Source organism: Dryobates pubescens, chromosome 20, assembly GCF_014839835.1.
Source record: "Dryobates pubescens isolate bDryPub1 chromosome 20, bDryPub1.pri, whole genome shotgun sequence".
Classification (NCBI taxonomy): Eukaryota; Metazoa; Chordata; class Aves; order Piciformes; family Picidae; genus Dryobates; species Dryobates pubescens.
The window spans coordinates 6,446,188-6,472,381 of record NC_071631.1 but is presented as its reverse complement, the minus strand read 5'-3'; the positions used below and the strand labels follow the sequence as shown (position 1 = coordinate 6,472,381).

The following is a 26,194-nucleotide window of genomic DNA, read 5'->3' as shown; positions in this document are numbered from 1 at the left end:
TTTGTCCTTGTCATCAGAGCATTGCAGGCATTCTGACCCGTGGCAGCATTCTTGGGTCGGTGGTAGGTTGTGCTGTGAGGTAAGTCTAGAATGGGAGAGCAGCTGGATGAGAAGCTGGCTGTAACTTAATCCAGGAGAGTGGGAGGAGAGTAGGGACAGAAAGATGTGAGACAACTGGTAGGTACTTCAAAAATAGAAAGAATTGGCCCAAAGATATGAAGTATGAATACTGGGGGTAACAGTGAAGTGCTGCTAAGAAATACTTCATCTGATGAGCATTTCATTACTGCTGTCTGCTGCTGTCCCCTCTGGAGTCTAGTGTAGGTCTGACTGGCTAACCAGGGAGATTGGATTAGATGACCTTTGGAGGTTGCTTCCAGCCCAGACCATTCTAAGGTTGCTGCCACCCCCATGCCTCATGGTGAAGGGCTTGGAACACAAGCCCTATGAGGAGAGACTGAGGGAGCTGGGGTTGCTTAGCCTGGAGAAGAGGAGACTCAGGGGTGACCTTCTTGCTCTCTACAACTACCTTAAGGGAGGTTGTAGACAGGCAGAGGTTGGTCTCTTCTCCCAGGCAAACAGCACCAGAACAAGAGGACACAGTCTCAGGCTGCACCAGGGGAGGTTTAGGCTGGAGGTTAGGAGGAAGTTTTACACAGAGAGAGTGATTGCCCATTGGAATGGGCTGCCCGAGGAGGTGGTGGAGTCGCCATCACTGGAGGTATTCAGGAGGAGACTTGATAGGGTGCTTGGTTGCATGGTTTAGTTGATTAGGTGGTGTTGGATGATAGGTTGGACATGATGATCTTGAAGGTCTCTTCCAACCTGGTTTATTCTGTTCTGTTCTATTCATGGTGGCAGAGCTCTTGATTGTCAAACACTGAGGTGGGACATGGTTCACCATGTCCAGGTTGGTTGGGTCCTAGATAAGCCTCTGCCTCCCCAGGTGACCAGCACTTGTTTTTAAGCAGAGCAGTTGTGACATTTGGCTTAGACCAATCTTCTGTCTGGGTTAACAATAAAACCCAACGGAAACCAAGCCCTGTGACTGCTCTCCTGCTGCTGGCACCTCTGCTGTGTTCTCAGAAATTGATGATTCATTGGCAGCTGGGCAGTAATGACAGTTTGGGGTCATGTTTCTGTTCAGGTGTCTTTCCCTTCAGTTTATCAAGTGCTGGCAGCATGACAAAGGGGAGGATTGAAGCCACGTTTGTGAGGGTGGTGCAGCAGCCAGGCTGGCACGTCTGGATGGCTCGGAGCAGGGGCTGAGAGAACTTGAACTGAGGCTAGCCCAGGGCTTGGTATTGGGACCAGTTCTCTTCTACATCTTTATCAATGATCTAGATGAGGGGATTGAGGCACACTCACTCAATTTGCAGATGATAGCAAGCTGGGTGTGAGTCTTGATTTGCTGGAGGGTAGGGAGGCTCTACAGAGGGACCTGGACAGGCTGGATCAATGGGCTGAGGTCAGTGGAATGAGGTTCAACAAGGCCGGGTACTGGCTGCTGCGCTTGGGTCACAGCAACCCCACGAAGGCTCCAGGCTTGGGACAGAGTGGCTGGAAATTGCCCTGTGGAAAAGGATCTGGGAGTGTTTGTCAGCAGTGGCTGAAGATGAGCCAACGTGCACAGGTGGCCAGGATGGCCACCAGCATCCTGGCCTGGATTAGAAATGGTGTGGCCAGCAGGAGTAGGGGAGTGATTGTCCTCTGGTACTGGTGAACCATTTCTTAGCTTCACTTTTGGGCCCCTCACTCCTAGAGGGACACAGAGGGGCTAGAGAAGGGCAACAGAGCTGGTGAAGGGTCTGGAGAACAGGGCTGGGGAGGAGCAGCTGAGGGACCTGGTGTTGTTCAGCCTGGAGAAAAGGAGGCTGAGGGGGGCCTTTGGACCTGGAAAAGCTCTTTTCCAGCTCTAAAGCGATTCCACGACTCTGCGATTTTCAGGCCACACCAGGGGACGGTTGGGTAGCTGCTGGCAGCTGCCAAGAGACAACTTATGGCTGTGGGGTCAGTGAAAGTAGACTGTTTAACTCCCCAGCATCCTGGCAAGCTGGATTTTTTTTTTCCTCTCAATTCCCATTTTTCATCCTGCCCCTTGTTTTTTGGGTGCTACCAGAGCCTCCTGTGTGCCAGCGGAACTCCCTGAGCCTGTTGCAAGCTGCCTGGGCCGGGGGAGCAAAGCTGGCCTTGCAGCAGCCCTCCAGCTGCTGTGGCACTCCAGCTGGGATTGCTGCTTGTGTGCTCAGCCTCCCTTATCTTGTTTGGCTTTTAGATGGCACCATTTTTCGAGGGTAGATAACATCTTGGTGTTTGTAAACCTGCGGTGCTGCCCAAATGGGACTTGTAAACACAGGCTCTGCCTTCTCCTACCTGTTGCTGCAGATAACCCCAGTTCTCCAGCAGCACAGATGGTTGCTTTTATCTTCATATTTGCCTTATCTGGAGGGGATCAGTTGACTTAATTTGCCTAATTTATAATCCCATCTCAGTGGGATCTATATGTTGATTGTAGGATTGCTTTTGGTGATGTGTAAATTGTCCTTTCCTCCCTGCTCTGCTGGATTGAATATTACCCTAACTCTTTAAGTCCTCTCTAAGAGGGCTTAGAGGGATTATTTTCATACTAGATAGGGTCAATTTTAATGAAACTGAGCAACAAACAAACAAGTCCAGTTCTAAACTAGACTAAACTGCTGCAATGTTCTTTTTCATTTCCAGCCTGATGGATGATCCTCACTTAAAATCACTTTGGGTTTGGTTTTCTATTTTTTTTCCCCTCCATTGCAACTGACAACTTTCCCTGAGGAGCAATTCCTCCTCTTGGCAGCCTCTTGCTTAATTGAGTTCAGATGATTACTGCTCGTTAAACCTCCAGTTTGGTTGGGGCAGTAATGACACAAGAAGGCCCCCCACTGCCATCTGTTAATGCTGGCTTTCAGTCTTTGCCCTTCCCAGTGTCTGGAACCTGGCTGTCAGATAAACCTTTTATGTTTTATTTTAGTTCTGCTTGTGGGACAGAGATTCCAGGAGGAAACTTTGTGCTTCTATGGGGGGGGAGAAGGTTAAACTACAGGGGGGCAGAGTTAGAGCTGTTTGTGCAGTCCCAGAGCTGTGTGGGCCCTATATAAGGAGTGGTAGAATTAGTTTCTTCTCCTTGTCTGTGATTAACTAGAAAACCATAAGAAGGTGCTGGAGCCTTGAGGGTCTTGGTGTTTTCACCCATTAGAAAGATTAGAGGGGAGTTGAAGCAGTACAGGGGACTACCCTGGTCTCAAGCTGCCCTCCAGCCAGAGGAAATGGGCTCACGTTGCACCAGGGGAGGTTTAGGTTGGATATGAGGAAAAATTTCTTTGCAAGAGTGGTCAGGGATTGGAAGAGGCTGCCCAGGGAGGTGGTGGAGTACCAATCCCTGGAGGTGTTCAAGAAACCTGTGGCCATGGCACTCTGGGACATGATACAATGGCCATGGTAGTGTTGGAGTATTGTGTGCAGCTCTGGGTCCTTGGAGACATTCAAGGTCAAAGCTGATGGAGCCCTGAACATCCTGATTTAATTGGAGATGTCCCTCCTGGCTGCAGGGTAGTTGGACAAGATGACCTTGGAGGGTCCCAATGCCTTCTGTGATTCTGTGTTAGGGTGACAGTTGGACTTGATGACCTTAGAGGTCTTAGTGGTCTTGCTGCCTTTTGTGGTAGTGACTCAGGTTGTTGTATGGTCAGGAAAATTGAAATCTTGATTTAAAGGAGCAAGCAGAATACAAATGAAAGCTCATTCTGTCCATTCTGCTTCACAGCACAGTGTGGTGCTGTGGTTATGGACACATGTTCCTGGGCAGGTTCCTTTCCCTTCTAGTTAGGAGTGGGTGCCTGGTTTGGGCAGCTGCAGCCAGTGTGGCTGGACCTGGTGCCTCAAGGCTGTGGATGTCCCTTCCCACATCTTCAGTGTAGAGTTCTGTTAGAATTGAGACCTGGAAGTGCTGTGTGAGACAGCACCCTGTGCAGGCCACACTGGTGTAAGATACTCCTCTTGTGGTGTCCAGGAGTGCTCATGGGGGTGTTGCAAATTTCTGCCCTTGTCTCTTGAGACCTCTCAGCAGCCAGATTTGGAGGCTGCTCCTTGCAAGGGCTCCAAGCAGTTTACATCATGGACCTGCAAAAAGTTGCTCTGCCTACAGAGGGGCTTTGAGGAGCCATGTGCTCTGACAGCTGGGACACTCTGGGATGTACTTGTGCTGGGGTTGCTGCTTAAGACAGTCAAAGCATGGCCTTACTCTGGGTTCTGCTGGAGCTGTTGCTTGCAGATGTCTTGCAAATTTTCCCCTGGTGGAAAGGAAGAATCTGCTTTGGTTATCACTGTGATAGTACCCAAGAGAGAGGCTGCCTCAGTGCTAGAACTGAGAAGGGGCTTCAGCTCAGTGCCCTGCAGCAGGGCTTCTCTGAAGAGCAACTACCAAACCTTTACATGTGGCCACTTCAGGTTTTAGCATTAGTTTGCAAGTTACCTGTTGCTGTGCCTGCACTTTCCAGGCAGCTGCTGGGCTCCCTGCTGTCCTTTTCTGTGCTGCTTTAGAGACGCAGATTTTCTCTTAGGTTTGCATTGGACTTGATTTTTCTATTTTCTTTGCTTCACTTCCATTTTGCTTCTTACCTTAAAGCAGAACTAAATTTCAGCAGTGGAGAATTCACTGTTGGCTGTCTTGTACCTATCAGGAAAAGTGTGAAAGCTTTGGAAACTCAGGAGCTTGTGAAAGGAGTTTTAATCTTTCTTGTAAACTAGAGATTGCTCTTTCCTTGAAAAGAAAATGTTCTTTTGCTCCCTCTGCTCTGGTGGGACCCCACCTTGAACACTCTGTCCTGTTCTGGTGTCCCCAGCATAAGAAGGACATGGTACTGTTGGAGTGTGTCCAGAGGACGGCCCCAAAGATCATCCAAGGGCTGGAGTACTTCTGTGAGGGCAGGCTGATGGAGCTAGGGGTATTCAGCCTGGAGAAGAGAGGACTCCAGGGGGACCTTCCAGTTGACTTGCAGTAGCTGAAGGGATCCTACAGCAAGGCTGGAGAGGGACTTTTCATGAGGGTGTCTAGGGACAGGACAGGGGGGAATGGTTTGAAGCTGATGGGGAGTAGGTTTAGAGCAGATCTCAGGAAGAAGTTCTTGAGTAATAGGGTGGCAAGACTCTGGAACAGGTTGCCCAGGGAGGTTGTGGATTCCTCCTCCCTGGAGGTGTTCCAGACCAGGTTGGATGAGGCCTTAACCAACCAAATTTAGTCAAGAGGTGTCCCTGCCCATGGCAGTGAGGTTTGGAGCAGATGAGCTCTGAAGTCCCTTCCAACCTAAACCATTCCATAATTCCCTGTCTCCCTTCTGCAAGCTCGGGCCCCTCTCGTCCTTTGAGGTGTGACTGTAGACCAGACTGTGTGAAAAGGGAAGGAAATGAGAAGTATTTAGCTGCAGCTACACTGTTGTGTCAGTGGCTCCAGATCGCTCCTTCAAAGTTCCCTGCAATGGGCTGAGAAGCAGAGCAGCGATTTTTGCTGTGTGGCAGCAGCAGGAATGGAGGAGCTGCATTTTAAGCTTTATGGGGATGCCAGGAGCTTAAAAAAAGAAAGGTGACAGACCTGAGGTGTGGTTGTGTCTAAATACTAGAGAGCAGTGCCTTGGCTTCCACCTCCTCAGTCTCACCCCACGGTGCAGAGGGAGGAACAGGTTGGTCGGTCTGTGTTGAAACTCCGTTGGGGCCTCTTGTCCTTAGAGTTGTCCACACTTATTTTTGGAGTACATTCAAGGGGAGTGTGATGTGAGTTTCCCTGCTTCTGTCGTTCAGTGGAGGCACTCAGCAGCAGTCCCACGCTGTGTTTACTAAATCCTAAAGTCCTCAGCACATTTCAAAGTGAGTGACATGCTGCTAGCTGCTGGTGTTTGTTCTTCTGGCTATAGAGGAGTAGCAGCTGAGGAACACACTGTGTTTTCTACTCGGTGCTTTGAGAGGCTTTTAACTCTCAAACAAGTTGTGTCCTGTCCTCTCAGTAGGAAGACAATGAAAGCCCAGAGGAAGCTTAGTGCTAGGATTAAAATGCTGTCTGAATTTGAACCTTTTAGAGAGGGAGCTTTAGGTGGAAATGACTTGCTGCTGAGACGGACTGAAACTGAAACAGGATACCTTTGGAGTTCAGAAACCAGCCACTTACATCATCTTGCTTGGACAGACTGTGTGCAAGATAAGGAGATCAGGCATGAGTGGTGGTGTGCCAGGTGTTGAAGAACTGGGGAGAAGAGGGGCTTGGTGTCTCTGTACTGAAAAGTTCTCCTACTCAGAGGCAGTGTTTTGAAAAAATGTTTGACTGTAGGGAAAAGGAGAGGCTTCTTGGAAACAAGGAAGACCTTCTTTATAATGAGGATGGTGAGAACCTGGAACAGGTTGTCCAAAGAAATGAAGTTACCAACACTATTAACACAAGAGACACCAACTAACCTGATGGCTCCTGTTTGGCTTGTGGTCATTTCAAACAGAATTCTTCCAGCTCCTTCAGATGCTCCTTCAGCAGGCAGGGCTGTTCATTGTGTTCAGCTGCTGTGATGTTATGTTGTTCCCTCTCTGAACTGCTCCTATCTCACCGGGAGGTGAATTTAAAGGCTGTGTGCTTCCCGTCTAAGGTGCTTCAGGAGGGCTTGAAATTCCCCTTCCCACAGCAGATGCCACCCAGCAGGTGTTGCCTGGGTGAAGCTGATATTTTCTAAGTACAGCTGCTAAATGGGGCACTTGGTTCCTCCTGCCATCTTCTGAACTCTAGGGCAGTCTTCCTTGGATCCACGGAGGCCAGCAGTAACTTTCCATCTTGTTCTCAGCACCTCTTTCTTTTCATCCAGTCAGAGCAGTAGATGCTTGGCAGGTGCAGTGGCCCAGAACTGTTCATTCTCATTAGTGTTTACAAATAACCTTCCTAGCTTGAAGAGTCCTCAGCAGTCATAGAATAAGTGAGAAGTGAGAGCTCTTGGCACCTCTTGAGCTAATCTGTCCCTGCCAGCAGCAGAACCTCAGTAGCTGGAGGTAGGGGTTTAGTGCTGCAGGTGCTGGGTAGCTTTAGAGGTACCCTTGTGGCTCAGGTGGAAACTGTCATAGGATCATAGAATGGTTTGGGCTGGAAGAGACCTTAAGGATCATCTAGTTCCAAGACCCTGCCAAGGGCAGGGGCACCTTCCACCAACCCAGGTTGCTCAAGGCCTCATCCAGCCTGGCCTTAAACACTTCCAGGGAGGAGACATCCACAGCCTCCCTGGGCAAACTGTTCACCACCTTCATGGGGAAGAATTTCCTCCCAATGTCTCATCTACGTCCAGCTTCTTCCAGTTTGAAGCCATTGCCCCTCACCCTGTCACTCCATGCCTTTGTACAGAGTCCCTGCCCAGCTCTCCTGTAGCCCCTTTCAAAATGAAGCTCTGGGAATGTTGTGAGCAGAGCAGGGCTTTGCTGCTGCTCTTCCCCTTGCGAGTAGCTGTCGTGAGGAGAGGCTGGAGAACGTTTCTGTGCAGTGTGTGTGTGTGCTTAATGTGTGGGGGCTCACACTGAGGAATGCAAGAAGATTGTGGAGACTGAGCCATTCCCTCAGCTGTTGGGTGGCTTTCAGCCCAGGAGGTGTAAACATTTCGATGCTGAAGCATGGATTGGTTTGTGTTTGATGATTGATTTGTTTAGGAGGGAGACGCTTACGGTTTATGTTTGCATTTTCTACTTCTTTTAATCATGCTTTGTTTTGTTTGTTTTGTTTTTGTGTTTTTCTATGTTTTTTGTTTTGTTTTTGTTTTGTTTTTTTTTTTTCTTTTAATTGCAGCAGCTGTTGCCGGGTAAAAAGTTTTGGGAATCTGATGATTCCAGCAAAGATGGACCAAAAGGGATATTTCTGGGAGATCAGTGGAGAGACAGTGCTTGGGGAACATCAGGTAGCTCTGTTATTTCCTTCCTTTAGTTGGGGCTTGGATGCAGAAATGTGCAACTCCTCCACTCAGCTTCACTGGGCAGGTGGATGCCAGCTTCAAAAAGATGATCGTAGAGGCATCTGGGTTCACAAGACAGCAAGCAAGCTGCATTGCTCTGTGGCACAGTTCAAAACAATCCCCACACTGCCAAAAAAGCCTGCCCAGTGTGGAGCTGTGAGCCTTTGGGTTGCCTGCTCACAAATTCAGGCTGCCATTGAAGCATCCATTTCGACTTCCTGCTGGATTTTTCTGCCCTGGGATGAGTTACTCTGGAGTTTGAACAGAGAGATTGGAGAACAAGATCAGGAACACCCTGCCCTCCCCCCCCCCCCCCAATCCCACAAGTTCTTTAACTCCTTACCCAACCAAGCAAACCCCAACACCATTCTGTTCAAAAAAAGGGGGGAAAAAATGTTTAAAATGAGTAATGTTGAAGTTGATCTGCTAAGAATGTTGTCCTTGGATCAGAGACTGTCTCTAGTTTTGAATTTAAGGTTGGGTTTAGCTCAGTGGCCCTAAATCCTATTGACCTTGTGCTGCTCCTTTTCTCTGGGTAATGAAGATGCTCCTTAAACCCTGCTGCCTCCCTGCTGTAGTTCCAGACAGCTCCCCTGAGCTGCAGCTGAGGGGAGCTGTGATTTACAGCAGCTTCACTGCTGGGCAGGGGCTGGTTTCCTGCTGACAAATCTCTGTTCTCAGGGTGGAGGTGTTGGGATAGTGCTAAGGGCAGTTTTGAGTATTGAAATGGCACAGTGGCTGTGGACAGGGGATAAAGCTGCTCAGAATCTTATGGGCTGGATCCTGCAGTCCAGCTGGGGCCTGGGGTGGGGGGGGTTGGGTTGCTGCCTGACTTCCCTGTCCACAGTGGTCTGTGGAGCAGAGCCTGTACCCAGCCCTCAGCCACAACTTGTGTCTGGCTGTAGTGATATAGGCTGAGAGGGGATTAAAGGGCTGAACCAGGCTCTGAGCAGCAGCTCTGGAGGAGACTTTCTCCTTCTGTGCCTCTCTTGCTGGGCTGGTTCCATCCAGCAGACAGGCTGGGTAGACGTGGGGGAGGTAACCTCTTAGGCTGGCTGGTCACAAATCTCCATGAGTCAAAGCCCTTCGTCTCATTGCTTCCTTTGTTTATTCTCCATTAATCCTGTGCACCTTACAGCCTTTATTCCTCAGCCCTGGCCTGCACTTCTCTCTGGGAGTCAGGCAAGTCAGAGTTTCCCCTTTTTTAACTCATCTGAAGGGAAGAGAACAGCTCAAGGTCACTGCCCCGGAGCAAGGAGCACAATTTGGAGGTGGGGTGTGGAAGTGTCCTTGGCCAGGAGACTGGGTTGTTCCATGGACAGTGGAAATAATGGCACTTGATTTTCTCTGAGAAGCCCTTGGCTCCATCCATTTTCCTGTCTGTGTGCACAGTGTGCACTGCAGTCCTCCTGAATGGCTTTGGTTCCTCACCACCCTGCCTCAGAGTTGTAGTTCTGAAGCATGTAAAGCCAGTACCGCTAAACCAAGCAGTCCTGTCCCATGCAGGCCACCCCTTTCCTCCCCTTCTGCTGCTGACAGTGGTCATGTAGCAGTGCAATGAAACCTGCTGGGGAATTGAGCAGGGTTAAAACTAGCTTTTTTTCTTTACCTCCCAAAAAGTCTTCCTAGTCCATTGCACTTTGTGGCACATAGATGCTTGTGCTGGCTTGAGGGAGAAGACAGGGAAGTGTAGCCAGGAGCAACCACAGAACAGAGTGACTTCTCCTGACTGTTCATGCCTGCTCTGTAAACTGCAGCACTGATAGCATTGCATGACCCGTCCACCCTCCCCTGGTGACTAACTGGAGCTGCTGCCTGTTATTTTTGACTCACTGACTATTGCAGCCATGGGCAGAGAGAGCAGCTTCCCTGCCCTCGCCTGGATGTGGGGTTGCCTTCTTCTGCCCCGTCAGCAACTTGTAAGGAGGTAGAATCACAGAATCCCAGCACGGTGGGGGTTGGAAGGGACCTCTGGAGATCATCCAGTCCAACTCCCCTGCTAAAGCAGGGTACCCACAGCAGCTTGCCCAGGAGCACAGTGGCTGTGGGGGTGGGTTGGAATCTTTCCAGAGAAGGAGACTCCACAACCTCTGTGGGCAGCCTGCTCTAGGGCTCCAGCACTCTCACACCAAAGAGGTTTCTTCTCCTGATCAGATGGAACCTCCTGGGTTCCAGTTTTTGCCCCTTGTCTTGTGACTGGGCACCACTGAGAAGAGTCTGGCCCCATCCTCTTGCCACCCACCTTTCAGCTCTTGCTGAACATTGATCAGATCCTCTCTCAGGCTGCTCAACAGCCCCAGGGCTCTCAGCCTCTCCTAGTAAGGATCCATCCTTGCTCTGATCTGTTTGTATCTCAAACCCTCACACTCCAGGGCTGGAAAAGGGATGGAGCTGATGCAGTAGGACAGGGGATGAAGAACAACAAATGAAGTTCTCCTTAAGTGTTTCTTGATGAAATATCAGCTAAGGGGATGATGACATGAATATGGCAGCTGATATGACCAAGCAAAGCAGTGTGAGGGTGTGATGATGCTGTCAATGACAAACCAAGACTATACTACACCAAAGCAAGAGTTTCACTTTAATTGAACACCAAAACTTTTTTGGGGGGGTTTAATTGCAGCCTTTACTTGGAGATGGGATTCCTGTGATTTTAAACTGTAAATGCAGTTATCACTTGTAGGTTTCCAGATTTTACTATCTCCAAGAAAGCATCAGTAGAGTCTGGCACTTCAGTCTGGCTGGCACTTTAGTACAGTCAAGACCTAGAGTATGTATGTAATGACTTGCTCTTTGGAGTAGTTGGAACTACTGCTAAGAATGACACATCTTTTTGTTCCAGATCACTCTGTTTCCCAACCAATTATGGTTCAGAGAAGACCTGGTCAGGGCTTTCATGTGAATAGTGAAGTCAACTCAGTGCTTTCACCACGGTCAGAGAGTGGAGGACTTGGAGTTAGCATGGTGGAGTATGTGTTGAGCTCATCTCCTGGAGACTCCTGCCTAAGGAAAGGAGGATTTGTAAGTGTGCCCAATTCTGACATTTCAGTTCCCATTCTGTTCTTTTCTCCATTTGCTGCTTGCTTTGTTTGTTTGTTAATCCATCCCTAAAGGCTGAGCTTTCCTCTCTCTTTCATTTGCTCTCAGTTTAGCTGGCTTACGGGGGAGGCTCACAGTTTAACCATTCTCCTTGACATAGGGGATGTGGTGGGTGCTCAGGATGTGGAGGCTGCTGACCTTCCCTGCTTCTGAAGCACCCCAGCAGGGCCACCCCAGCTGAGCTTGTCACTGTTGAGCTGTGCAGATAGAGCTGTGGGCTTGGAGTGAGCGTGTGGCTGCTTTGTTGCTGGCTAAGAACAAAAAGCTCCCTGCAATGATAGTAGAAAGGTGCAGTAGCTCCAAAAGCCACTCTAGCTGGGGACTGTGCTGAAGGCTGCATGGCTCCCTGTGGAGCAGTGGTGAGTGTCACTGTGCTCTGTGGGGTGGGGGAGGGAGCGCAGTGGCTGCTGCCTCAGATCTAAGGATATGGGGAGAGAGGCCTAATCAGGGCCCCATCCCTGTAGCAGGGAGATGGGGCTGCAGCTCAGATCTGCCTCACTGGCCAAGTGCTAGATGAGGAATCATCAATACCCCTCCAAGTAGAGCAGGTTTGTTCCTGTCAGGCTGCAGTGCTGATCTCCTCAGGGAGCTGGTTTGTGGTTTCCTTCATCCATCTACTTGATTTTTGTCCCTCATTAGCGGGCACCTCATAACCTCATTGAACCCTGGGCCTAAGAAAGATGGTTTGGAGAAATGAACAGTCAGTGGAAGGAGCCAATTTATCACCCAGCTTGAGGGTCAGAGAAGTGTCTGCTCTGAAGCATCCCCAGTCAGTGTGCCAGCGCCAGCTCTGGAATGCAGGATGCCACTTGGTGAATGGCACCTTGTGGGGTGAGAGCTGGGCTCCACATTTGTATTTCCAGTTGGCATTATCAGGTCTGCCCTTCAACATCATGGAAACACCAATTGATGTTCTTTCAGAAGCATCAGAAGATGATTGCTTTCAAAATGATCTTTTTTTTTTGTTCTAAATAAGGGAGGGGAAAGTCCCCCTCCAATTGGAGAGAAAAGTGATGTAGTTGATACAAGGCTCAAATGCTCTGCTCTCTACTGAGTCCTTTCCCCTCCACTGAAGTGGAAGAAAGGGTTTGAATGTCTGTCTTTGTGACAGCACCAAAGCACTCTCTGATAAATATGTTTGTATGCCCCTTGCTGCTTTTTATCATAAATTATGTTGTTTTTCCTCTCCCTTTTGTTGTTCAGAACTCTGCCTCTGGCATAATCACCCTTTATTCTTCTCCCAACTGAAACAAAACACAGACATTAAGGGCAGCACTGCTGCAGCTGTAGTACTGCTCCTCAAACGCTCAACAGAACACAAAGCCTTTTTTTTCCCCCCTTCTTTTTATCTTTTAGTTTGGCTTCCTTTTTCCTCCCAAACAATGTTCTTTAGGTTGATAGGAAGCGGTGATCAAGCTGGTGATTGACTTGAGTGCTCTTCAGTGAGCTGCACGTTGGAATTCACTCTGCAAATCACAGCAGTGCACCCCCAGAACTTGATTGATCCTCTGCTGCTCCAACACGTGCGCTCGTCCTGGTTCTTGCAGCTTTGGCACTGAACCGGTGGCTTTTGGAAAGGTGCTGGTTCAGTTTGTACCCCTTGAGCACTTGCTGTCCAAGTCCCTGGGTTTAGTTTGGAGTGCTCAAGTCCCACTGAGGAAGAAGCTTTGGAGAAGTCTTCTTTCAAACTCTCTTGGGGTGGGATTTTCTGAGCCAAAGAAGCGGAGTTAGGATTCCCGAATGGAAGAAACCAAATGGCTCAAGAGCTCTCTGGGAAGAGTGAGAAGCAATTCCCTCATCACTTTGACTGTGATTAACTCTTTTGCTTTCTTACATTTTCATTTCTAAGAGCTAGTGTTTGCAAGGGCCTGGCTTTTCTTCCGACCTGTGGGCTTTGATTTGCTACCGTCTCGGAATCAAAGCGAAACTGCTCTGAAAACAAAGCTTATTAAAGTAATGTCTCTCTTGCTTAGGGGCCCAGGGATGCAGAGAACGATGAGAATGAGAAAGGAGATAAGAAAAATAAGGGCACGTTTGATGGTGACAAATTAGGAGATCTGAAGGAGGAGGGGGATGTGATGGACAAGACAAATGGTTTGCCTGTGCAGAACGGAATCGACGCCGACGTCAAAGACTTCAGGTAGGTGCAGTGCGGGTTGGCAGCTGGGCAGCGTCACGCTTGTTCAGCCTGGCCGGCAGAAGACTCCAGGGGGACCTTAGAGCTGGATTCCAGTACCTGAAGGGAACCTGCAGGAAGGCTGGAGAGGGATTTCTCATGAGGGTGTCTAGCGACAGGACAAGGGGGAATCACAGAGTCACAGAATTTCAGGGGCTGGAAGGGACCTCGAAAGCTCATCCAGTCCAACCCCCTGCCAGAGCAGGAGCACCTACACCAGGTTACACAGGAATGCATCCAGGCAAGTTTTGAATATCTCCAGAGAGGGAGACTCCACAACCCTCCTTGGGATGGTTTGAAGCTGGGGGAGAGCAGGCTTAGATTGGAGCTTTAGTTTTCTTCAGTACAAGGGTGGTGAGACTCTGGAACAGGTTGCCCAGGGAGGTTGTGGCACCTCTCCTGTGAGGACAGACTGAGGGAGTTGGGGTTGTTCAGTCTGGAGAAGACTCCGAGGAGACCTTATCGTGACCTTCCAGTATCTGAAGGGGGGTACAAGAAAGCTGGGGAGGGACTTTTGAGGGTGTCAGGGAGTGATAGGACTGGGGGGGATGAAGCAAAACTAGAAATGGGTAGATTGAGATTGGATATTAGGAAGAGGTTCTTTCCCTTGAGGGAGACTGGAGGAGGTTGCCCAGGGAGGTGGTGGAAGCCCTATCCCTGGAGGTTTTTGCAGCCAGGCTGGATGAGGCCTTGATCAACCAAGTCTAGTTGAGAAGCATCCCTGCCCATGTCAGTGAGGTTGGAGTAGATGATATCTGAGGTCCCTTCCGGCCCAAACTGTTCTATGATTTACATTTTGGGAAAGTTTTCCATGCTGGAGTGAAAAAGCCTTTGACTGATAGAGGCAGCATCCTAAGGATGTTGTAAGGTACAGAGGGGACCCCTGGGAGGAGGTGGAGGATAGCATCTGACAGCTCCAGTCTGTGCAGACCTCCTGAATATTGTCAGCTGAGTTTATTTTCACTCCTGGTTTCAGTGAAGCTGGGTGGGATTTCTGTGGCAGTGCTTGCTGGAGGTGTCAGCTCTGCTTGTGTGCTGGTCTTGGTTCCTGTTGGGGTTTTGGACTTGTTCAGATCTCTCAAGAGATGAAAGCCTCCTGAAATGGCTGTTGATGTAATCAGAGCATGTGTGCTTCTCACAGCCTTTACCTACTTGCTGTGATGAGTAAGGAGCTGTAAAAGCCAAGTGACTGTGTTGTGAGGGCACACTGCTGTGCCTTGTCTTGTGATCAGCCATTTCCCACTCCAGTCCAGTTCTTTTATGTTCATAGATTCATAGCATCACAGAATGGTTTGGGTTGGAAGGGACAACAAAGATCATCCAGCTCCAGGCCCTCTGGCACAGCCAGGGACACCTCCCCGTAGCCCAGGTTGCTTCAAGGCCTCATCCAGCCTGGTCTTGAACACTTCCAGGGATGAAGTGTCCACATTCTTCCTGGGCAACCTGTTCCAGTGTCTCCTCACCCTCACTCAAAAGAATTCCTTCCTCATCTGCAGTCTCAATCTCCCCTCTCCCAGCTCAAAGCCATTGTCCCTCATCCTGTCACTCTCAGCCCTTGTCACAAGTCCCTCCCCAGCTCTTCTGTAGCTCCCTTCAGGTACAGAAGGCTGCTCTAAGGTCTCCCTGGAGCCTTCTCCGGGCTGAACAATGCCAACTCTCCCAGCCTGTCCCCATAGGGGAGGTGCTCCAGCCCTGTGACCATCTTCATGGCGACCTCTGGACCCTCTCCAGCAGTTCCACATCCTCCTTGTGTTGGGGGCAGCAGGCAGCTGCAGTGCCAGAGCATCTCCTGCTTAATAATCAGCAGATAGATGCATGAGCAAGAGGCCTTTGAGGCAGGGGGTTGGTGGGGGGGGCTTTTTGGTTTGTCTTTTTTCACTACAGAACTTGTTCTGTGGAGTCCATTTGGGGAATTTTCTGTTTGCCCTCTGGATCACCTCCAGCAGCAGCTCTGGTGGGTGCTGGTGTCTGTTGCTGGTGTCTGGTGTTGGTGACAAGCTTCTCTTTCCACGCAGCCGCACGCCTGGTAACTGCCAGAACTCTGCCAGTGAAGTTGATCTGCTGGGTCCAAACCAGAATGGATCCGAGGGCTTAGCCCAGCTGGCAAGTACCAACGGTGCCAAGCCTGTGGAGGATTTCTCCAACATTGAATCCCAGAGCGTGCCCCTGGATCCCATGGAGCACGTTGGCATGGAGCCCCTGCAGTTTGATTACTCTGGCACTCAAGTACCTGTGGACTCGGCCGCGGCCACCGTGGGACTCTTCGATTACAATTCCCAGCAGCAGGTACAGTGTGGGCTGTTGGTCCTACCCTGCTGCTCCAGGTCCTCCAGGAGACTCCTCATGGGGTTGGCAGGAACTCAAGCTTTTGTCTCTGGGAGAGGGATGGAGGAAGACTTGGAATGGTTTCACCATCCATGTTCCACCTGTGGAGTACTGCAGGTATCCTCCCAGGGAGGTGGGGACAGATCTGTCTGACATGGCCAGCTGAAGGACCTGTAACGAACAGCAGCTACCAGCAGCTCTTCCTGTGTGTGAATTGCTTCTAGCTTGAGTAAGTCTGCCCTGGAGAAAAGGTTTAAATTAGTAAAAAGGCAAAAAGCCCACCCCACCCTCCAGCCCTCGGAGTGACTTAGAGGTCAAGACTGTTCCGTGCCGGTGCCGCAGCCCTGCTTGGAGTCCCTGCGGTACTGACCTGGTGTGGGCTGAAAAAGCAGAGAGGTTGAACTGCCTCATGCTTGAGCAGGGTTTAAAACCTGAGGGCAGAGTCCAATACTACCACACTTTATCTCAGGCCAGTTTGTTTGACCTTCTCTCCCACGCAAGCAGCCAGAGCTTCTCATCCCAGCCAAGTAACCGAAGTCCTCCCTTTGCTGTTGGCTCCTCGTGAATGCTGGGCCCAGCTCCAAGCATCGACTCCTAATCCACTCCTGTTCCTGCTAGTTTGGGGAATGATTGTAAACTTTTATTGCTTTCCTTTTGTAAGTATGATAGGCCTCAAAGAAGAATAAAATCCTTTGTTGTGGCTGATTGCAGGAGTAGAGAACTGGCCCTGGGTTTCCTGAAGTGTCTGATCTTTGTCAGCAAAGGAGCCTGCTGGCACCCTGTGCTCAGGAAAGGCTGGTGCCAGGTTTGTGCTAAAAAGCCACCTTCAGAGGGTTATCCTGGTCCTAAAAGCAGTGTAAATATCTCTGTTACAGCTTAATCTGTTGAGTTGTTATATAGCCTGTAGGGGAGGTTAATGATGGACAGCTTTTTAATGATTAAACTAAATAGCTGCTGTGTAGTTTAGAAAGGAAAAGCTAATTTTACAGAATCCCAGCATGGTGGGGGTTGGAAGGAGCTCTGCAGGTCATCCAGTGCAACCCCCCTGCTAAAACAGGGCACCCACAGCAGTTTGCCCAGGAGCACAATGGCCAGGGGGGTTTGGAGTCTCTCCAGAGAAGGAGACTCCACAACCTCTCTGGGCAGCCTGCTCCAGGGCTCCAACATCCTCATGCCAAAGAAGTTTCTTCTCCCCTTCAGATGGAACCTTCTGGGTTCCAGTTCGTGGCCTTGTCCTATAATAGGGCACCACTGACAAGACCCTGGCCCCTTCTTCTTGACACCCTTCAGATGTTTACAGACATTGATAAAGTCCCTTTTCAGTCCTCTTCAGGGTCAACAGCCTCAGGTCTCTCAGCCTTTCCTCACCAGACATGTTCCAGTGCCTTCAGCATCTCTTGGACTCTGCAGTATAACCCTATCCCTCTTGAACTGGGAAGCCCAGAACTGGACACATTTCAGGTCTTTGTCTTACTCTGGTGCAGGACCTGGAATGCAGGAGGTGACTTTCAAACAATCTTCTGTGGTTTTTATTAACCAGTGAGAGCTCTCAGAGGGGAAAGATGCTGCAGGAACATTCTGTCAGTGTCTCCTTGACATTCAGGCTTGTTTACAAATCCAAGTTGGTTTTATTTAGGGTGGGGGTTTTGTTTTTGAGCCTTTCAAATCCAGGAATTTAAACAGTGGCTAGCTAGAAACAAAAACTCCCAAGTAAGGCTGGCTTGGGAAGTGCTGTTTTCAGGAATGACTCCAGTCTGGAGCTCTGGACAAGCCTGAGTGGTTTCTCTTTGTATGAAGTGGGTGGTAAGACCCTGGTAGAGCTGATGTCACCTCCATGTCACCATGCAGAAAACTTCCTGCTGCATTGCTGGTGAAGCTACAGCTCCCTGCTGTCTTTGCACTGTGGATTTTGGTGGGGCAGGAAATGCTGGCACTGGGAGCACAGCTGCCTGCCCACTCCAGTCACACTGAGGATGGGCAGAAGAAGCTGTTTGGTGACAACTGGCACTGTAAAGTCTCAGCTCTATGGCAGCAGCTACTTCCACCTGCAGTAACTGCAAACAACAGCCTTGGGTGAGCTCAGCTGAGGGCTGTGGTAAAGATTCACTCTTCTGCCAGCTGTGACCTCTCAGTGCACATCTGTGTAAATGCAGTGGCTCCTGGCTTACAGGTTAATTTTCCTCCTTTAGTTGAAGGCCTGTAGCTCATGGTGTTCCCCAAGGGTCAGGACTGTGTCCAGTCTTGTTCAACATCTTCATCAGTGATCTGGATGATGGGACAGAGTGGAACCTCAGCCAGTTTGCTGATGATTGATAGAAAACTGGGAGGAGTGGCTGACACCTTATCAGGCTGTGCTGCCACTCAGCACAGGTGGTTGGCGGGAACCTCTTGAAGTTCAACCAGGTCAAGAGTAGGGTCCTGCCCCTGGGGAGGAAGAACCTCCTGCAGCATTACAGGTGAGGAGTGACCTTCTGGGAAGCAGCTCCCAGAAGGACCTGAGATTGCCGGGGGACAAGCAGCTCCCTGTGAGCCATCAGTGTGCCCTCATGGCCAAGAAAGCCAAGTGGTCTCCCCAGGGACATTAGGAAGCATGTGACCAGCAGGTCATGGAAGGTTCTTCTCCTCTACTCTGCCCTGGTGAGTCCACATATGGAGTATTGCATCCAGATCTGAGCTCCCCAGTTCAAAAGAGACAAGGAACTACTGGAAACAGTCCAGGGGAGGCTACAAAGATGTTGAGGAGGCTGAAGCATCTCTGTGAGGAGCAAAGGCTGAGAGCACAGGGTTGTTGAGCCTGGAGAAGAGCAGCCCCAGAGGGGATCTGAGCAGTGCTCAACAAGAGCTGAAGGATGGGGGGCAAGAGGCTGGGGCCAGACTCTTATCAGTGGTGCCCAGTGACAGGACAAGGGGCAGTGGGCAGGAGGTTCCATCTGAACAGGAGGAGAAACTTCTTTGATATGAGGTTGCTGGAGGCCTGGAGCAGGCTGCCCAGAGAGGTTGTGGAGTCTCCTTCTCTGGGGAGCTTCCAACCCTTCCTGGCCATTGTGCTCCTGGGCAAGCTGCTGTGGGTGCCCTGCTTGAGCAGGGGCTTGGACTGGATGATCTGCAGAGGTCTGTTCCAACCCTCACCATGCTGGGATTCTGGGATAGGATATCCAGCAGCCAGGGTGTCTCTGTATTCCCTGTCTGCCAGAAATCTGTCTTTCACAGCATAGTTTTTTTCCATGGAGCTGTCAGAGGGAACCATATCCTGAACTAAAGCATTTCATCTGTAAAAGTGCCTTTCCTGGTCCTTTGGGATGCATCCCATACTTTGAAAGGATTACAAGCAAGTACAGCTAAAAGCAATATTAAGAAGGGAAGATCTTAAGCAGGTGTAATCTGATTAGAGATGTCAGATGTTTATATTGCAGAAGAAACTGGCTTAGAGAAATCTCATCTTACCCTGTCCCATCACTCTGCAACATCCACTGCTGTGTTCTGGTGTCTTGGAATTCCCTGGATGGACATTTCAGACGTGGTGTTTCATCTGTGTGCATGTGTGAGGGATGAGAGCTCCCTCTGAAGTGTGAGGAGATCTTTCTGAGCTCCTCCTGGGTCCCTCATTTGTTGGCTTTCACTCTGGGTTTGATTTCTAACAGTCTGAAGTGCTCCATGCTCACATGAATTTGGCACTTCCACTTAATGCTCCTGCTAGGAGAGGTTTCTTCTCCTTTGGCCACTTCCTGCAGACCACAATTTAATACTGGCACATAAGTTAACCTTAGTTTCATATCCAGTGGGGCTCCAGATAAGATGACAACAAATGATTGGAGTTTTTGCTGTGCTGTTTGGAATCCAGGTCTTTGCTGTCAGCAGATGGAGACAGTGCATTGAGGCTTTAATAACTCTTCCTAAATAGCTGCAGGTGATGATTCCCAGAGCTCATGCAGCAGAGGGGCTTAGCTGGCTAGGAGAAAGCCTGAAATTGGGATTGTTTGGTTTTTTTGGTGGCTCCTCTTCCTTGGATGTGCTACAGGCAGAAGGAAATCTGCAAATCTGCAGCTCCAAGAACTGTAGCTGCTCACACTGAGTCTCTCCTGGGTGAGTTGAGTCTTGAGTCAGGGTCTGCAGGCAGCAGGAATTGCTCTATGAAGAGGTCACTGCCCACGTTCATGGCTTAGATACCAGCATCTGCCTGACCTTTCTTTAGAAGAGAAGCTCCAGACAGGTTTGAGAGGAGGTCTGCTGCAGGCAGAGGGAGTGCAGCCCTTCCTCATGCCATGAAGTCTGAATGCAGAGTGCTTGCATGGAGCTCAGAGTACTGTCTGAGGCAGTTAGTGTCACTAGGCTGGAGCTCACTCCTTGGGTTTCTTTGACATGAGGATGTTGACCACCTCTTGGTGGCTTTCTTGAGCAGGTGAAAGGACACTGTCCAGCCACTCTGTTTCTTACTCCCTCTTTCACACCAGTAACTCCAGGTAAAGGAGGACAGATTTAGGCTGGAAATTTAGGGAGAAATTCTTTACAGGCAGGGCAGGGAGACACTGGAGCAGGTTGCCCAGGGAGGTTGTGGATACCCTCTGCATGGAGGTGTTGAAGGCCAGGTTGGATGAGGCCTTGAGCAACCTGGGTTGGTTGAGAGGCATCCCTGCCCATGACAGGGGTCTTGAAACTTGGATATCTTTAAGGTTCTTTCCAACCCAAACCACTCTGTGAATATTTTCAGTCTCCCTCTTGGAGTCTTTAGGTGAACTCCAGCAGCTGCTGACAGTTTGCAAAGTGTTTTGGATACTGTAGCTTGATTGCAGCAGAAGAATGCACAGAGCTGGTGTGGTACTTGGGTGTCTGGAAGTGATGTTCAGCAGTGACCAGATGTGCTCACAGGAGGGCAACAGCACAGCAATCCAGCAGCAGCAGGTGAAATGGCTGTGCTGGGAGGAACTGTGTAACTGTTCCTGCCTTTCATTGTGCTGTCCTCAGAGAAGATAAGTGAGGTTTTGCCTTTCAGCCAGGCAGCCAGTGAGCTGCTCTTCACCTGGGTGGAATGCACATCACCAGCCTGCAAAAGGAGATGCCAAAGGATACGAAAATTAAAGGTTCTGGTGGAGTGATCCCACTCACAGATTGCCAGTCAGTGGCTCCATGTCTAAGTGCAGATGGGTGATGGGACCAGTGCAGTTCATCATCTCTGTTGGTGGCATGTACAGTGGGATGAAGGCACCCTCAGCAAATCTGGCAGTGACACCAAGCTGCGTGGTTGACACCCTGGAGGGAGAGGATCCGTCCAGAGGGACCTTTACAGGTGGCTCAGTGCCACCCTCATGAAGTTCAACAAAGCCAAGAGCAACCCCAAGCACAAATGCAGGCTGGGCAGAGAGTGGACAGAGAGCAGCCCTGTGGAGAAGGACTTGGGCAGTGCAAAGCTGGACATGAGCCAGCACTGTGTGCTGCAGCCCAGAGCCAGCCTGTCCTGGGCTGATCCCCAGTGGTGAGGCACTGGAACAGTTTACCCAAAGTGTTGGAGTCTCCAAGCCTGGAAGTGTTCAAAGCCAGGTTGGATGGGGCCTTGAGCAAGCTGGTGTCCCATGGCAGGGGGTTAGGAACTAGATGATCTGTAAGGTCCCTTCCACCCCAAACCATTCTGTGAAGAGTTTGCAGCTGAAGAAAGCTAAAATGCTGCAGTGCTGAACTCAAAACCGAAGCAGGCTGCAGGCCACAAGCCCAAGGATAGCTGCTGTGGTTCTATCTACACCCAACAGTGAAGCAGCTCAGGGGATAGATTGTTGTTTTCTCTATCTTCTGCTGCTGATCAGTCACTGAGATGTCACTGGAGCCTCCTGCAGAGCTGGTGGCTCTCATTCTCTCTCTGGAGGTCACGTTGCCCATGGTGTCCTTGCTTTTTTCTGCTGGAAGATGTCAGCAGAGCGTTTGCTGCAGCTCCCAACACCAGATGGTGCATTGAGGAGGATCCCCCCTCCTGAGCACCCAGCTCTGGCTGCACATGAAGTGTGCTTGGATATGGCATGTTTGCAAAATGAGAAGGGGAGGAAGAAGAAAAAGGTCTGGTGTGCACAACGGCTGCTGGGAGAGTTTATGGCCCAGGAAGTCGTAAAGGAGCTGTGGATTTGAGATGGTTCTCCACAAGCAGCATTACTGCTTGGATAGATGAAAGGGCTCCAACATCTGAAAGGGAGAGACAGCTTTGGGGAGAACACTTGTGGCTTGGCTTTTGGCACACAGCTCATAGATTCTGGATCCTTTAAGTGCTGAGTGCTCTCAGGGGTTGGAAGGGGCCTCTGGAGATTGAGTCCCACCCCCCTGCCAAAGCAGGGTCACCCAGGGCAGGTCACACAGGAGCACCTTCAGATGGGTCTTGAAAGTCTCCACAGAAAGAGGCTGCACAACCTCTCTGGGCAGCCTGCTCCAGGGCTCCAGCACCCTCACACCAAGGAAATTTTTTTTTTCTCCTGTTGAGGTGAAACTTGCTGGGCTCCAGTTTGTCTCCATTGCCCCTTGTCCTATCCCAAGACACCACCAAAAAGAGCCTGGCCCCTTCTTCTTGACACCCACCCTTCAGACATTTATGGACATGAATCAGATCCTGGCTCAGGCTGCTCTTCTCCAGGCTCCACAGCCCCAGGGCTCTCAGCCTGTCCTCCTCACAGAGCTGCTGCAGACCCTTCAGCATCTTCATAACCTCTGCTGCACTCTCTCCAAGAGCTACTCTTGAACTGGGGAGCCCAGAACTGGACCTAGTTCTCCAGATGTGGTCAGGGCAGAGTAGAGGGAGAGGAGAACCTCGCTCCACCTTGTGGACACACGTTTCTTGGTGCCCCCCGGGAGACCCCTGGCCTTGGCCACAAGGGCACCTTGCTGTCCCCATGGATAGCTTACTGTCCCATCAGGACAATTTTCCACATCTTCCAGCTGATACTGATCCCTTACACCTTTTTTTGTCTCCTTCTGAACTTGTGAGAAGAGAAGAAGATGGATGGAAATTTATCCCCCATCTCTTTTCCAGACTTCCTGCCTCAACAGCTGTTGCTCGTCCTGCCCTCGGAAGACCCTAGCCTCCACTTTTGCCTGTTAAAGAAGCCCTTCATATTCTGTACTGCTTCTTGACACTCAGGAGCTTCTGCCAAAAAATTTGGGCAGAATTATTTATTATTGCTGCTCCTCTCAGCTGCAGAACCTGGCTTGTGGTGCCTGAGAGGGGGGCACAAATAATAGGTGTGAAAATTGCAGGTTAGGTCTGGTGTTCTCCAGGTGGAGAGGGCAAGCATTCCTCACAGGGCTTTGTGAAGTGCTTCACAGCTCAGAAATGAGCACTTCTGGAAGGAAGCAGGGGGAGGTGAACAGTTGCTGCTGGATGGTTTCAGAGTGGCTCTTCAGCTGGTGGAGCCTGAATTGATTTAATTAGAGCTGAGGGATGCTCTGCTAATGGATTGATTCTGGGAGCACGAGAAGCTGTGAAGGAAGTTCAGAGTAAGGACCTGGAAAAGAAAATGAATTGAAGATGAGTGAAAATGAAGGAAAATCACCCCCTAAGCAAAGCTGCTTTAGAGACTCCTGTAATCCACTTTGCTTCCTGAGAATGGCTCTTCCCAAGACCGCTGCCCCCTGCTCCTGAGCTTGTGCTGAGCTGGGAGCTGCCAAAATTTGCTGTACTCTGGAGGACTTAACCAGAATGTCCCCAGGGCTGCTTTCTGTCTGTGCTGAAGGAAAAAGGACACTTCCTGACTGGATTCAGGTGGGAGAAGCTGGAGATGGGAGGGCAGCAGTAAAGGAAACATTTTGTCCAGGAGTTGGTGAGCTCCTCAGGCTGGCATCTCACCTGAAGGCTCTTCACATGGCTCTGAAGGCATCTCAAGAAGGTCATTCAGTGGTGTGTCATGAGGTGCATGAACAAGAGTGTGGCCAGCAGGTTGAGGGAGGTTATCCTGCCCCTCTGCTCTGCCCATGTGAGACCGCATCTGGAGTCCTGGGTGCAGTTCTGGGCTCCCCAGCTCAAGAGAGACAGGGAACTGCTGGAGAGAGTCCAGCAGAGGCTCTGAAGATGCTGAGAGGCCTGAATCATCTCTGTGAGGAGGGAAGGCTGAGAGCCCTGGGGGTGTTGAGCCTGGAGAAGAGCAGCCCCAGAGGGGATCTGAGCAATGCTCAGCAAGAGCTAAAGGGTGGGGGGCAAGAGGCTGGGGCCAGACTCTTGTCAGTGGTGCCCAGTGACAGAACAAGGGGCAGGGGGCACAAACTGGAACCCAGGTGTTCCATCTGATCAGGAAGAGAAACTTGTTTGGTGTTGAGAGTGCTGGAGTCTGGGAGCAGGCTGCCCAGGGAGGCTGTGGAGTCTCCTTCTCTGGGGAGCTTTCAACCCCCCCTGGCCATTGTGCTCCTGGGCAAGCTGCTGTGGGTGCCCTGCTTGAGCAGAGGGCTTGGACTGGGTGGTCTGCAGAGGTCCCTTCCAACCCCCACCATGCTGGGATTCTGAGCTCTTTCCCACACCTTGCTCTGCAGCCCACTCACCATCCAGGGAGCTGCAGGAGGTGTCAGTGCTGTCCCAGCTGTTCCACTCTCCCTGCTGCGGGCTGATCTCACTCCTCTCAGTGCCGCTCAAGATCTGGGAGTGCTCACAGCAGCTACCAGTGATCCACAGGCTGCAGTTAGGGCTGGTGTGTTTGGGGAGGAGTTTGGGGGAAAATTTGCTTTTGGACATGATGCAGAGAATGGCAGGGAAAGCCCTGCCCTGGTTGTGCTTCAGCTCTGCTGCAGAAAGTCCTCTGTTTTCTTTTCCCCGGTGGATTATCACAGGCAATTGATTCCAAAGGGTTTGTGCAGTGCCTTTTGAAGCGTTGCCTTTCAGAGAGGAGTGTCTGTGGTTGTGAAAATAAATCTAGTGTGAAGGAATTGCTGTAAAAGGCAGTGAGAGGCTGCTCTTTGTGCAGGAGTTAAGGAGCATCTCTGTGCTTTTGTCCCCTCAGCTGTTCCAAAGACCCAACGCCCTGGCAGTTCAGCAGCTCACGGCAGCGCAGCAGCAGCAGTACGCCCTGGCAGCTGCCCACCAGCCTCACATAGGTAAGCCTGGCACTGAACACAGCCCCTGTTCCTCTTAGTCCCCACACTGGGACAAGGCATGCTGAGGAAAAAGCATGGTGAGGAAATGGGTGGCATCCTGGGGTGCATGATGTGTGGCCACAGCAGGTCCCGGGAGGTTCTCTTTCCTTGCCTCGGCTCTGCCCTGGTGAGGCCACATCTGGAATATTGTGTCTAGTTCTGGGCTTCCCAGTTCAAGAAGGACAGGGACCTGCTGGAGAGGGTACAGCAAAGATGCTGAAGGGGCTGGAATATCTCTGTGATGAGGAAAGGTTGAGAGAATTTGGGGCTTTTCATGTGGGAAAGAGAAGACTTCTCAATGCTGATCAATACTTCGAGGGTGGATGTCAGGAGGATGGTCCCAGGCTTTTTTCAGTGGTCCCCAGTGACAGGACCAGAGGTGACAGGCACAAAGCTGAACATTGGAGGCTCCATCTAAACATGAGGAGAAACTTGTTTAGTTTAAGGATGGTGGAGCCCTGGAGTAGGCTGCCCAGAGAGGTTGTGGAGTCTTCATCTCCATTCAAAACACACCTGGATGTGTTCCTGTGTGACCTCCTCTAGGCAAACCTGCCTTGGCAGGGAGATTAGACTTGATGATCTCCAGAGGTCCCTTCCAACCCCTCCCACTCTGTGATTCTGTGAAAATAGTAGGGAAAAAGGAATTGGTTGGGTTTGGAGCATCTTAACAATGCTTTTGTTTGTTTGCTTACTGCCACATGAGCAGCACTGTATTGTTTGAAGAGATGCTTGAGAGACTCTGGAGGCCTCTCTTTAAAAGCTCTGGAGCATCCCTGTCTGGCAGGAGTGACAGTCTCAGCCTTGCTGAGAGAGCTGCTGAGCACTGAGGGCCCTGTGAAGGACTCACTGAATGAGGCATGGATTGGGGTAAGCACCACAGCAGTGAGGGGGAAATTCCCCATTCAGTCAGCACCCACATGTGCTTCCCCTGCTGCAGCTGCCTGGGCTTGGACTGCAGCTTCAGGCTGTAATTTATGCCAACACATGACTGATGTTATTAAAGCAGGATCAATTAACTGGCATGCAAGCACTTAATCCTGTGCCCAGGAAAACTGGAGAGCTGTGCAAGGGATGATTAAAAACTGCCTCAGAGTTCAGTGTTTTGAGTGCAGTCCCCAGTTCAAGTGGTGGTTCCCCCTACTCTATAAAGCCCACTACAAATGTGTTGGGCCTTTCCCAGCTCTGTGCAGAGCGCTCCTGTGCTGCTTGGAGTTCAGGGATAGACCTAAATTCAAGTTATGTAGCTTCATAACTTAATCCACTTTACCCTCCCCAGCACACCCCCTCCTGCCTACTGCTGCTTTCTCCAGTGGTGAAGCTGTTTTCTTGCAGCAGAAAGCAGTGCCCACTCACAGTGCCACTGCCCTGCCATGCTGCCTCTATACTCTCAGCTCCTCCCAAGCAAATCAGTTCATGTCCTGGTGTTGTGTTGAGGGCTTGGAACTCCCACAGTAGAGTAGAGAGGTTGTTGATCAGCTGGAAGGCACAGAAGAGTTAGATCAGTTGGCCA

General features: G+C 50.5%; 1 protein-coding gene across 7 annotated transcripts in view; it reads left to right on the top strand.

Moving 5' to 3' along the window:
* The window catches only part of PUM1 (pumilio RNA binding family member 1), a 92,071-nt gene that overhangs the window by 29,538 nt on the left and 36,339 nt on the right, over nucleotides 1-26,194 (top strand). For 5 of the 7 annotated variants that reach the window (XM_054170379.1, XM_054170378.1, XM_054170377.1 and 2 more), the window contains exons 4-8: nucleotides 7,832-7,940; nucleotides 10,837-11,015; nucleotides 13,067-13,233; nucleotides 15,285-15,555; nucleotides 24,552-24,645. In XM_054170379.1, the coding sequence (XP_054026354.1) occupies nucleotides 7,832-7,940; nucleotides 10,837-11,015; nucleotides 13,067-13,233; nucleotides 15,285-15,555; nucleotides 24,552-24,645 (820 nt within the window). The remainder of the gene's footprint in view (nucleotides 1-7,831; nucleotides 7,941-10,836; nucleotides 11,016-13,066; nucleotides 13,234-15,284; nucleotides 15,556-24,551; nucleotides 24,646-26,194) is intronic. The other 2 variants (XM_054170380.1, XM_054170375.1) reach the window with 1 other exon arrangement.